The sequence below is a fragment of the Alligator mississippiensis genome, chromosome 12, assembly GCF_030867095.1.
Source record: "Alligator mississippiensis isolate rAllMis1 chromosome 12, rAllMis1, whole genome shotgun sequence".
Taxonomy (NCBI): Eukaryota; Metazoa; Chordata; order Crocodylia; family Alligatoridae; genus Alligator; species Alligator mississippiensis.
Window position 1 is genome coordinate 29,810,646 of NC_081835.1, and position 13,980 is coordinate 29,824,625.

The following is a 13,980-nucleotide window of genomic DNA, read 5'->3' on the forward strand; positions in this document are numbered from 1 at the left end:
TGCCTGACTCTCTAGATCTTTGACTTGGTTCCCTGGACAGAATTTCTGGCTTCTGGATTCCCTACACTCTGACTCAGTATGCTCCCCATGGACCTCAAGTTGCTTCTCCTAGGCCTGAGGTGACCCCCATACATAGAGGTAACTCCTATGACCTGGCATGACAGAGGGTGGTCAAGTATTGGAACAGGTTACCTAGAGGAGTTGTAGAATCTCTATCCTTGGAAGTTTTCAAGAGCAGATCATGCAGACATCTGGATGGGGTGCTTTGTCAGGAATGATTCTGCCTTGAGCAGGGGCTGGACCAGATGTCTTTGGGAGACCCCTTCCAGCCCTACTTTTCTATGGTTCTGTATTTGCCTCAGGATATGTACTCTCAGATATACACACCCCATAACAAGAAAAAAGATACAGAGATATATACACAGATGTCTTTCAAGAGTAAAGATTAAGTCCCTAAAAGAGATTTGGATAGTTTCTGTGTAAGGGCTATTTCTGCAAAGATTTAACTCTTATGCACTGTGTAGTCTCACTGAAGTCAAAGTATGTGCTCCTATGTATAGAATATTACAGGTGAGTTGGTAGCATTTTTAGGCTGCTATCAACATTCACTTCATTCGTCCCTCTATTCTCATCGCTACCTCTTTCTTCTCATCAGGCTTTTCCTTGAACTTAGTATGGTGCCTGGAGAATATAAAGCAAAGACTATTTATTTACAGCTTTTCTACAAAACAAAGAAGGGGAATTAGAGCAGCATACCTAATGGCCAGGGTAACAACAACAGTTCATGCTAATTTGAGACTTTAACCTTAATCCTAGATAGTATTTCAAGGGTACTGTAGAGCAGACATCCAGCAAACTGAAAGTATCCTTGCTTGAGTACTTGTAGCAGTTGAACTGTGCCGGAATGGAGCTCAGTGCAGGCTAAATCATGTTACTGTGGCTAGACTATTATCTCAAACTATCTTACAACTAGCTTTGCAAGCTTGACTACACTGTGCTGAAGTGTGAATACATACTTTTCAGAAGTTAACCTGTCTTCCTCTGACAAATACTCCACTTCAAGAAGATACCGAACAAAAGAAGATCCACTGAAGTTTATCTCCATACTGCCAAATTTACAGGAGTCAGGTAAATGTCTAATGTCCCTCAAAGCATGCAGAGCTATGTGCAAGGCTTCTTTGGTTCAAATCTAAACCTCAGATAAACCTTTTAAACATTTTACTTCTCACCAGCTGGAACACAACACTCCTTGAGTATCAATTAAAAGTAACTTCCATAATCACTTCTAGCATGTGTTTGGGAGACCACCACATACCATCGACAGTGAACAATACCTGAGAGGAGAGGCATGAGATCCAGCTGCAAAAATGCAATACCATTCTTCTTCGCCAGTGCTGCCACCAGGGTCTCAGCATTGGACATTTTAGGATGGCTCTGCTTTTTCTCTTTGTTAGAACCATAAGGTCTTCTAGGAGTAGAACTTCTACCTGTTAGGAAGGGCATGGAAACTCCTTTAACCGTAAGCATTGGAAAAAGTTGAAAACTTGCTGCCTTACATAGCATGTCAGTTTTCTTGGCCCTCTCCAAGCAGTCTCCATGGAAGCAAAAGTAACTGTCAGGCTTTGACAAGAATGAACAGTTTAGGACTGTGAAATATTGGGGGGCTGAGAAGATGGTGAAGGAGGTTTCATTAAAACTCTCTGAGATTGGCACCTCCTTACATATTACCAGTGCCTAAGTCTTTTCACCCAACCAGTCTCAAATATTACCCAACACTGCTCCCAGTCATTCAGTTTCGCTCCTTGCCCAGCCTTTAGTTACAGTTTCACCAGGTCCCTTGTCTTGCACTTCTCTCCCCCTGGCTCTGATTCTTATTTCCTCCAAATCTGAGTTAGAAAGCCCCTTCTACCTGCTGCCTGTGCACTAGTAGAGGGATCACTGAAACTATGGACAGATGTTACATTTGTGTCAGAAAAAATGCCTTTTTTCCTGACAAAAAGAGCCTCAAAACCTGCCCTTCCACAAAAAAAATGCTAGCATATCCCACTTGCAACTTCTTTGGAGAGATATTTTTTTCTAGTCCCTAGGATTCCCACTATCACACAGTCCTGTGTTCTCCCCGCTCCCTGCCAAGGAGGCAGGAGGGAGGGACAGCACTGTCTCCCTGATGGTCCATCAAGCTGGCAGGGAGCCCCACAGGGACCCTGCTGCCAGCTGCTTGGACAACATTCAGACTCTTCAAAGCCCAGCATGACTCTCACCCTTTGAACAGCACTGAGGCTGTGTGCACCCAGCTCCCTGATGCTGAATGGGCAGAACACCTTCTCAATGCTGCTTGAACAATACTGGAGCTCCTCAAGATGGTTCAAGTCATAAGAGAATGCCTCCATCCCTTGCACAGTCTTGGGTCTTCCTAGGACTACGCCGGGGGCGGGACATGGACACGACATCTCCCATAGCTTGAACTGTCCCAGAGAGCCCCAAGACAGTCCAAGCAATAGCATCACTTCCCTGGGCCACTTGCATGGAGAAGGCAGGGTAAACAGTACAAGGGGTCAGAGGCATTTCCCACAGTTTGCGCTGTTCTGGGTAGCCCCAGGACAATTTGAATGGTTGTGTCACCGCTTCCCACCACTTGCAGGGTGTTAGGCTTCCTAAGACTGTGCAAGGAGTGGGGGAATGCCCAGGCATGGAGGTGAAGCATGAGTAGTTCTCCTCACAATAGCATTACTAGGAGGGGGAGGTGAATGGGGCACCACCCTTAGGCACCATCTTAGAAGGGACTCTGATCTGTCCCCACATCCTAGGAATCTTTGCTGTGGAAGGAATAGCCTCATACCGCCTGGCCAGAGGAGCTGGGCAGGTGCAGTCCCTCAACCAGTAGCATATCTGGGGGGAGGGGGAGGGCAGAGCCAGGGGGTTGAGTAGAATGGCACCGCCCACCTCCCAGAGTCTCTGCCACAGCAGGTGCAGCTCTGTGCCCCATACCTAGGGACCTAGTTAAATTGCAGTGAGACAAAGGGTTATTTGTGGCCTGCTCCTGGCGCCCAGAACCAATTCCATGGGTACTTAGCAGTGGGCCTGCCCCTCGGCGCTGACTGGCAGAGGCTCTGGCAGAGGAAGGAGGGACAAGGGGATAGCTGCCATCTTGTCTGATGCCTTTCATGCTGCCCCACTAGCGGGTGCCTTGCCCTCCCAGTAGTGAGGACCACTGACTCCCACTGGGGAGCCAGCATTTTGTTGTTGTTGTTGATTTTGTGGATTTCGCAGACAATCCAGTATTTCATGGTTTCCACGAACACTGCAAAGCTACAAATTAAGAAGGTTCTTACCCGTAGCATATTTGGGTGGGAGAGGAGAGTGAATGGAGCACCAGGAGCTCCTGGGGAGTCTGTGCCACAGGCCTGCTGCTGCTGGTGTTCAGTGAGCATATTCCCCAGAGGCAGTAGCGCAAGCCCACATCACTCAGTAGCAGCTACAGCAGTAGCAGCTTCCACTTGAGTGCAGCAGGGAGACAGGTAAGACTCCATCCCCAATGGCATGATCCCCTCCCCATAACACATGCCTTGGGCACCGAAGAAGCTTGCTATGCCTTTGTCTCTTCACCCCAAAGGAGAGGGGGGAAGTGTCATTGGTAGCTGCTGCTTTTCAGCAGCCACCAGCTGCTCACTCTCCTGCTGGGGAAGTGGGCAGGCTGTCAATGATCAGCTTCCTCTAGGGTAGGAGGGAACAAAGGAGAAGCCTTCTATTGCCCTCTGACTGAAGGGCTCATGACTGCAGAGGCTGTATGGCCCCCTTCTCACCAAATGTTCATGGTGCTGGCAATGTTTAGCATTCAGTTTGAATGCCTGTCCATATCCTATGACCGAAAGAAAAGCAAGACAGGCTCCATGTCTGCAGTTCTGGTGTCTGGGCTCACTGCACTCAAGTGCAGCAAGTGCAGGGAAAGCCTGGCTTTGCCCCTGAAGCCCTAGGCTGCAGCATGCTGAGTTTCATGGTAAGAAAAACACATATGAAGTCAGAATCTAGGTGGCAACTCCTGGGGTTTGTCAATGCACAGTCTAGTCAGCCCTAGGTGCAATGGGGACACTCTCTCCCCACCAAATCTCAACCACCTGCTGTGCAGCACAGGGACACTATTACTGAGTTAGAAAAGAATGCCAGAATGGTTGTAAATGACAAAACTGGATGTTTTTCCTTAATCTCATTCTAAGAACTGGCTGAAACTGGCAGAAAACTACAGCCCAAACAGTTAGTTTGGGTAAGTGGCAAACAACTGAACAGAGAGTCTTACAATGCGTAGCAAAGGGTAACCTCAGCAAGTCTGTGCTACCAGCTCTACCAACAATAAAAGGAAGAGTAGAGTAAACCTGAGGTCACAGCTTCTTCTGGCACAAGCTAAAGCTGGAAGAACTAGATTCTATTGCAAATACTTCCTGTAGCCCAGACATTTGAGCAGTTTCTCCAAACAGTACAGTGGAAACATTCATATTTGCCTTCTTTAGAAGGGTGCTATGGGGATAAACTAATTCAATTAGATTTTTGAATAAAAAGGAGATATGGGAATGCAAATATTACTACTATAATTAGAGGTGAGAGCCCTAAGTATAATAATTAATATTTTCAGCACCAAAAATTACACTGGAGGAGAAAAAAATCCATCTGAACATAAGCAAACTATATCTAACAAAGAGAACTCCTCAGAAGGAGTGTAGCTGTTTATCAAAAGCCTGTAGAAGAAAAGGCTCCAACAGTCTTAATTATGAAGACAATAACTGCTGGAAAGCTAAGATGTAATGTGTGGAACTGATCACATAAGTCACGGGTCTCCAGAGTCATGGGAAAGGGAGATTTAAACAGAGCTGCAAAATAAACAAGGCAGATGTGGTCTAGGATTAAGTTCTTCAGCTAGATCCATTCCTGGTAATGCAACCTGCACGGTGTATTACCATTTGCATGCTAAAAAGCAGGCTCTTGAATGCCTTCCCAGTAACCCTCATGCTGTGCTCTGCATTACACTTGTTATTTAACACTTCTCAAAGGCCTGCCCATAACAGGAGGAGGTCCAAACTATGCTGCACTGGAGAGCATTAGAGAGTAGTTGTCAGGAATGCTTCTGGTTATAATACTGTTGAGCTGTCCATACTCTAATTGCAGAACCATATTATAACTGCTTTTGACCATTTATTCTCAATGATCATTAGACTGATGTCTGCATATCTGGCAGGTAGATTGTGCGTGATATGTATTTCAATACGAGATATCAGATTATTAGTTGGATCGGTGTGGTATGCCTCTACATATATTGAAGCATACTTGCAGTTGTTCGTTTGTCATTCACTGGCACTTTGCCAATTATTGTACACATGTACCAAGAATTGGATCAGAAAAAATCTACAGTATAGACCAGTGTAGAAAATGTAATGGATTGAAGACTAAGGATTCAAACCTGACCTCTGGTGGCCAAAGAGTGGGAAATGACAACCACCATCTGCCTCATTTCAGAATCAGTATTGTCACTCCAACTCCGATGCTTTTTTATAATTCATACCCATAGTAGCATCACCTTTCAGTCAAGTAAACCACAATTCTCAATTAATCAATCCTCAGAATACTTCACAGGGGAGTTAAGTATCATCCTGATCCTCCCAATTTCCAGGTCTCAGCTCTGGAAACTGACGTACAAAGAAGCTGACTTTCCAAAGGTCAAAAAGGAAGTTTGTGGCACAGCTGCCCACCAGGACCCACACCCTATAACTCCTAGTCCTGCACTCCAGCCAGAAGTGCAGCCATGTAAAAATGTTATACAATCTCTGTCCCCTCTTATCTTATGAAATCCCATCTCATGTATCATTATGAACTTACTGATTCTCACATCCAGTGGGTCTACTCGATCTGGCTTAGCAAAGCTCAATTTTTTTTTTTCTGTTTTTGAGCCAAAGAAATTCAGATAACCAGCAATGGATTTCTGCTTCAAAAGATGGCCCTCACACAGGGCTTTGTCTCTTGCAAAAGATATGCTCCCTGGAACACTAAAGTGACTTGTGGGTATATAAAAAAAAAAAAGAGAGAAAAAGAAAGAAAATGAAAAAATACAGTAATAGCTGGAAAGAGTTATATAATTTACACATCAATTTAAAAATATTTTATAGGGAGAGTGGACTCAGCTTTCAAAATATGAGCTTGTTACCAACAGGAACCCTCAAGTTTTGCACAGGAACCTCCTTGCCACTTGAATGGAATGATTTTTGTGCTTCTACTGGTATCAGCATACAAACTTCATGCAAATTTCACTAAATGGAGCAGAGTACAGGTGTCCCCATCTGTTTTGTATGGTGTAGCTTTCAGAGGCTGCAGGTCTTATGAGCCAATACTACTTTTTCAACTGAACAAGACAAAAATCTCCATCTGCCTCATTTAAGATGGAGGGCTGTTCATTGGAATCACTTGTCTCTCCAGGTCACAGCTCAGTATTAAACATCATTGGCTGCAAATTGATTACAAGACTTGATGGCCTGTGTTGTCACCACTGCTGCTGCAAAGGAATTATGCTTAGCCTATATTTTATAGAAGTCTAGTGTTGGATTGTTTGTCTGCATCCATCTGTTATTTCATGTTTTATACTTACATTATAAGTATATAAGAAGTGACTGACTTTCTGTCGTGGTCCCAGTCCACTAAGACTTCTGCATGCTACTGTCACAAATAATTATAAGCACTGTAGGGACAAGTATATGCTATCTATAACAAAAATAATTATTCATAATTATGATCTGATCCTGCAGCCAGTAGTTCCACTGAATTCCACAGGACTTTTCTTGTAAAGCACTTCTGAGATCTACTGAAGAAGAGCACTATAAGAGGTAGGTACTATTACAAGGGATGAAAGCAAAGGATAGTTATTTAAAAATTCATCACACAGTGCAGTGAGGAGCAAGATGCAACTTACATAATGTTTCTAAATGCTATATTATGTTAAGAAAAGATCTGAGAGTACAGATACGAATCTCCATCCTTAGCAGCTGGTACTAATGCAAATACCTGGTCCTTTGGTTGAGTCAAATTACTCAGTATGGAAAGGCTATGTAGCCCAGCATGCATGTCAAATAAAACCCCCAGCTTTAAAGAACTCAATCAGCAGAAGATGAATGAAAAGGAGATCAAAGAAGACAGGTCACCATAGGTTACTGCAGTGATAAGGATCCTATAAAATGCCTTGACAGACATGCTGATAAACTTCCTCATAATAACTGCTTCAATACCTGGTTTACTTCCCTCTCAATCATGAAATCCTCAAATGAAAGAACTATTAGAAATTCAAAGTAAAAATAATAGTAACAATCTTGTCATACTACAACACACAATTTAAAAACACTGCAATGTAATTAAAGATACCAAGCAACGACCTATTTTTTTCCTGATTTCTGACCTATTAGGTAAATAATGAGGACTAAACTAGAAATGTTTAGAATTATCTCCTAACAGCTATGAGTTCTTTAGCCAACATCCTTTATTTATAAGAGTCATTGTTAGAAGGCAAACTGTCCTCTAAGCAAGGCCACTTAGTTTCAGAGTAACACCGGCAGAAAACACCAAGCTAATTACCCACAGACCAAGGTGAGCTGAGTATATACCATATTTTCCCGAATGCAAGTGTCACAACCCAAAGGTGTGATTTTTGTTTGTGTGCGCGCTTCGGCACCACTAAATTATTTCCCGCTATTTGTCGCTTTCTTTGCACGGTAGAGTTCTCTGCTGCAAGAGAGAACTCTGGTGCAACGGGGGATTTCCTGTCAAATTACAGCTTCTTTGCAGGGTGCATTTCTTTTCCATCATAGTGATACACGCTGCAAAGGAGTTCCCGCCATTTGTATTCGGATTCGCGCCACATTATTGGCCCATTCCTAATGTAGGAACACGTGGCGGCTAGCGATTGGCTTGCTAGCCGTATAAAAGGCTTGGGTAGTTTCCGCCCAAGCCGGAGGAGGGAGGATGAGAGAGATTCTGTGTGAAGATCTCCAAGCGCTGCTGACTCTCGTGGACCCAGCGCGCCTCCCCTAAGCAGGCAATAGAGGCAATAGAACCGAACCTACGGAGATTTCGCTTCTAGCCTCTCCCCATCACCGAGCGCAATCCCAGATGTATCCCTTTCCTGTATCTTCGGACCCGGGGAGCCTAAGTAACTCCGGGGAAACTTTTCGAATCCAACCGAACCGGACCCGTGGAGCCTGAACAACTCCGTGGGAGCAATCGATTTGTCGTGTTCCTCTAGCGAGGATCTAAGCGGGAGCTGTGCCTAGAAACCTGTCCAGCCTACACCAATACCATCTTTGGGTGTAAGTAAACAATCTTTTCAATCAACCATTACGCCTCCGTGACTAATTCTAACTCGTGCGTGCCGAACCGCTCCGCAGTTCTCTCCAGCCCCGCATGCCCGGGCTGCCGGCCACAGCCCATCTGCAACGAAAACGGGCCTGGCTCGCCCCCGGCTCGCACATGGCGATGGAAATGAGATCGGAATCGCCGCCGCACATGGAGACAAGGATGGGATCAGGAGAGAATGCGCATGTAGCGACCCAGATGGGATTGGGAGAGAATGCGCACGTAGCGACCCAGATGGGATTAAGAGAGAACACGCTAGAGTTAGAATTGGTTAGGAACTGCCCTTGGCGTGATAACCACCGCCAAGTGAAAAGTTTTGAAGAATTAGAAATACATATCGCTTACCACCAGGCGGGCGGAACAGGTGAAAGATTTGTAAGCGGCCGTCTGTCGCTAAAGAGAGAAGAGGGAATCTCCAAAGACGGAGCCCCGAGAGAAAGGGAAGTGTACTTGCTCCCTGCGGCGTTCGGGTGTATAATGAGAGATGAGCGGGTCCTGTTCAGGCCCCTCGATACTGTGTCCCTCACCGAATCCAACCCGGCGGGCGAAACGAACCCGACTTTCACCCGGGAGTGTGCCTGATGCCTACGATATGCTCGGGAGAGTGAAGAACCGGAGCCCATCGGCCCGTTCCCCCCGGGGATGATAATGTCTAGATTACGGGGTCGCAAGCTTCCATCCGAGCTCCGCGAAGATCTGGAGACGGAGGAACACCCCGCGGATGAAAGAGTGGCCTTGCGGTACGACAAGGGGGGAGAAGGTAGTGCAACTATTCGTACTGTAATGAACCTAATGCAGAAAAATTTAAGTTTGAAAACCCAGCTGCAGGTGGCGATTCGATCGGTCAAAGAAGCAGCTGAGAAAAAGGAGCCTGAAACGCCAGTCCAAGATGGCGCCGAGCAAGAGGGAGACCGCGTGGAAGAACCGGAAAAGAAGGGTGGAGCTTCTAACGAACCCGCGAGAGTTAGGTCAGTGACTCCGCCCATCGACGCAGCATCGTCGCCGGCAACCCCGCCTAGCGACGTAGCAGCGTCTCAGCCGACCACGCCTTCCTGCCGACGAAGGAGAGAGTCAAGCGGAGGAGTGCATCCGCCCCTCCTGCCTGAAGCAGCGACAGCAGCAGTAACCCCCGTGGCAGCAGTTCAGCCTTTAACAACATCGACTCCCGAAGGAGCAGCTTGTTCTACAGCAACAACTAACCGAGTTGCTACTACTTATTATGCTCGCACCAGAACTGAGTTGCAGGATTTGTGTAGAGCATCAAAAATTCAACCTGAAGAGACTCTAGCTGTATGGTTAGGACGTTTAGTCATAGAACTTGGATCCGACCTGCTGAACCAAGAAGAAGCAAGCTTCTTAGTTAGACAAGCTTCGTGGAGTAGAGGACATGTCACCGACATCAACATGATAACATGTAATACTCACTGGCCTATTCCACTGCCAGCGCTTGTTGCAGGACTGATTAGTCAAAAGGCCCACGTGTGGCATGCAGGACGGCCAGAATATACCAGCGCAGATCACCTTATGCTGGCAATGATTGGCGTCTCGTACTGTGCTTGGAACCCGAGAGCATGTGCGCTAGGACTAACATCACTCCAGCGAATAAGACCATGGCCTCACTGTCACTTGCGAGATCCTGGAACCGGTCCGCTAACCTCTCACAGTCTAGAAAGTTGTCTTGAGATCTACGGACAAAAGAACATCGTCGTCCTTCGGATTCTGCTCAGTCCAATGGTAAACCAACCCGTGAGTAATCTTCTTTGTCAGTTGCCAAGACTGCGTATCCTGATGGAGCCAAGATTGTCTTTTGATCGGGACTGTCAACACCCGACCAGACCTCAAGGCACCAGATGACGTGGATCCGATCCCCCGCCACTGCCACCGAGAACCATAGAGGAGCAATACATGTTTGGATTTCTCCTACAGCGTTCCGGACTTAACAAACGGCAGCTTCGGATTTTAGGGGACGCAGGCCCAATGGCAGTTAGCTTATGAGTTAGTTTTCCGTTATTTGGAAGAGCCAGATGATGAATCTTCGACGATTTCATCTAATTAAGCCATGAAAATCGTTTAAAATTGTTTAAGTTTGTTGAATAAGGTCATTAATCTGTTTTGAGAGTTTCTGTTTACAGATCCGGAATTCGGACCGTGTGGCGAAGAGGAGCCTTAAGAGAGATGACATCACTGAGGAAAGTGAGGAGACGTATGACCTCGCCACGATGCCCACTGAAGCCCTGATTGTGCAATTTTGTTATGAATCAGATTATGTGTTTATGTTGATTATTATTTCTTGATTGTTATGTAACTTGATCCCAGGACAGCAAATTTTATGTTTGTGTATTTGTTTGATGGCTTGTTTACTCGTTTGATGACCACGACAAAATTCTAGATTGCTAGGAAGAGTATGGCATAATTTAGCTATGCTTTCAGCAAGGGGGGATGTCACAACTCAAAGGTGTGATTTTTGTTTGTGTGTGTGCTTCGGCACCGCTAAATTATTTCCCGCTATTTGTCGCTTTCTTTGCACGGTAGAGTTCTCTGCTGCAAGAGAGAACTCTGGTGCAACGGGGGATTTCCCGCCAAATTACAGCTTCTTTGCAGGGTGCATTTCTTTTGCATCATAGTGATACACGCTGCAAAGGAGTTCCCGCCATTTGTATTCGGATTCGCGCCACATTATTGGCCCATTCCTAATGTAGGAACACGTGGCGGCTAGCAATTGGCTTGCTAGCCGTACAAAAGGCTTGGGTAGTTTCCGCCCAAGCCGGAGGAGGGAGGACGAGAGAGATTCTGTGTGAAGATCTCCAAGCGCTGCGGACCCTCGCGGACCCAATGCGTCTCCCCTAAGCAGGCAATAGAGGCAATAGAACCGAACCTACGGAGCTTTCGCTTCTAGCCCCTCCCCGTTGCCAAGCGCAATCCCAGACGTATCCCTTTCCTGTAACTTCGGACCCGCGGAGCCTAAGTAACTCCGGGGAAACTTTTCGAATCCAACCGAACTGGACCCGCGGAGCCTGAACAACTCCGTGGGAGCAATCGATTTGTCGTGTTCCTCTAGCGAGGATCTAAGCGGGAGCTGTGCCTAGAAACCTGTCCAGCCTACACCAATACCATCTTTGGGTGTAAGTAAACAATCTTTTCAATCAACCATTATGCCTCCGTGACTAATTCTAACTCGCGCGTGCCGAACTGCTCCGCAGTTCTCTCCAGCCCCGCGTGCCCGGGCTGCCAGCCACAGCCTGTGTGCAACGAAGATGGGCCCGGCTCGCCCCTGGCTCGCACATGGCGACGGGAATGAGATCGAAATTGCCGCCGCACATGGCGACAAAGGTGGGATCGGGGCGTGGCCCGCACAGCAAGATGACCGTGAATTTAACATGATCCCCCAATAATTAGATTCTATGCAGGGAAAATACATTTTTTATTGTCCATGTATAGAATCTCATTATTGGAGGGCTATTTTAAATTTGTGCCCCTCCCCCCCCTCCACGTGCTGTAGCAGAGAAAGTAGTGGTAGGAGGGCAGGTGGTAGGGATCAGGCAGTAGTGGGAAAGTGGTAGGGGGCCAGGTGGCGAGGAGGCAGTAGGAAAGGGGCAGGCCGCTTGCTCTTTGCCTCTTGTCTCCACACCCCACCTTACTTCCCTTGTGCCTGCCTCGCACAGCTTCAAGCTCTCGTCTCCCACTTCCCCCATATCTCCCTAACACTCCCTCCCCCATCTGTCCCCCTGCTCCTGCAGACATTTACCTGTTCTTAATTTCAGAGATATTACTCATTTTATGTCAAAATGAACTTACAGTCCACAGTTTGACATTCCTCCACTTTTCTTTTGAAAATTGCTTCAGAAAAGGGGATACTTGTCCTCTTCCTTGACAAATAACTAGTTGGATGGATGAAGGGAATGCTGTGGATACAGTGTATTTAGATTTCAGCAAGGCTTTTGGAAAAGTCCGATATGACTTTTGCATGAACAAAGTGCAGAAATATGTGCCAAACAATTTACTATAAGGTGCACAGACAACAGGCTCAATGGCCACAAGCAGAGGATAATTATAAAGGAAGCCATGTCAGAATGGCAAAAGGTTTCCAGTGAAGCCCGAAAAGTGTCTGTCCTGGGCAGTGTCATTCAACATGTTTATTAAATAATTTTGATGCTCAAATAGGCAGCTTCTTGAGCAAATTTGCAGAAGATACAAACTGGGAAGGACTTTGAACATACTGGAGGAACTTAGCATAGTTCAGAAAGATTTTGACAGACTGGGAAATGGGCTACAGCCAAAAGGCTGAAGTTCAATGCTCGCAAATACATGGTGCTATATGTTAGGAAGAGTAATAAAAACACCTCTTTACTTGGCTTTGTTTAGACCCAATATAGAGTAATGGGTACAGTTGTGGGCTATGTGCTTTTAAAAGGACCCAGACAAGCTAGAGAGGGTCCAGAGGCAAATGACAAAAATGACAGAAGGCTTAGAAGGCAAGCCATATGAGAAGACGTTGACAGAAATAAACATATTTAGCTTGTGGAAAAGGCAATTCTTAATGGACATAATGGCAATTTTCAGACATTTGAAAGGCTGCCATAAAGAAAAGGTAAAACACCTTTTCTCTATCACTGCAGAGTAGGATGCATAGCAATGACTTGAAAAAACATCAGCGTAGGTTTAGAATGAATACCATGACAAATTTCTTCCCTTTTAGAACAGCAAGGTTGTGGAACAGACAGCCCAGGAAGCTGTGGAATCTCCTTCATTGGAGGTTTTCAAAAAGAGGTGTATGAGCACTGCCTGGGATGATCTAGAAGTAGCAGGGTAGAGTGTGCTTTAAGCTCATTTATAAAGTGTGACATAAGTGTGGTCCAAAAGAGCACATTTGGAAACCTAGAAGCCCACCTTAGATTGTTGGGTGTCACCCAGAGCAGGTAGATATTGGAGAGGAAAATACTCAGCAGCAGGAAAATGAAGCAGAGCTCCACAACTTATTTAATTAGGAAAGAAGATTAAAGGGTATGGAATGATTTTTATGGAGGGGAAAGGATGTCAAAGGGAAGTTTTGGCTCTCCAGTTGGGGGGAGGAGGGCAATGTAAGGATTTTGACTGGGTGTGCCAATGCTCCCCCTGGAACTAAAGCTCAGAGGTTCCTAGTTAGAGGGTCTTGCAATCAGGTTCAGACCAATTACCACATCTGGAATCAGGAAGAAATCTTACCTCATGGTCAGATCAGCATGGACTGTGGGGATTTTTGCTTTCTTCTGTCGCAGGAGGCATGGTCTTCTTCTTTGGATTCCTCAAGGGTATTTTAACAATCCTTGCAGCAGCAGGACATTGACAGAGCCCTCGTCCTGTGGCAGGTTAGGCAGTTCCTGTTGTTTTTAGGCAACGTGCCTTGTAGTTATGTGACTGGGGTGTCTGTATGGTTTCAGGAATAGGTTAGAGTGACAAACACTTGTACGGGGTAGCTTGGATTGAGATGACCCTGTCTTCATAACATCAACATTCTTCCTGCCATGGCAGGGGGTCGGACTTGATGATTTCCTCAGGTCCCTTCCGACTCTACTTACCTACCAACTATAAATATGACAAATTCTGTGAGCTTTTACACAT

General features: G+C 46.0%; 1 protein-coding gene across 2 annotated transcripts in view; it reads right to left on the reverse strand.

Moving 5' to 3' along the window:
• Nucleotides 1–13,980, reverse strand: part of CFAP92 (cilia and flagella associated protein 92 (putative)) — a 114,790-nt gene that overhangs the window by 65,293 nt on the left and 35,517 nt on the right. For both annotated transcript variants that reach the window (XM_014596846.3, XM_019495418.2), the window contains exons 6-7: nt 5,866–6,041; nt 1,335–1,487 (exon numbers count right to left, since the gene is read on the reverse strand). In XM_014596846.3, the coding sequence (XP_014452332.2) occupies nt 1,335–1,487; nt 5,866–6,041 (329 nt within the window). The remainder of the gene's footprint in view (nt 1–1,334; nt 1,488–5,865; nt 6,042–13,980) is intronic.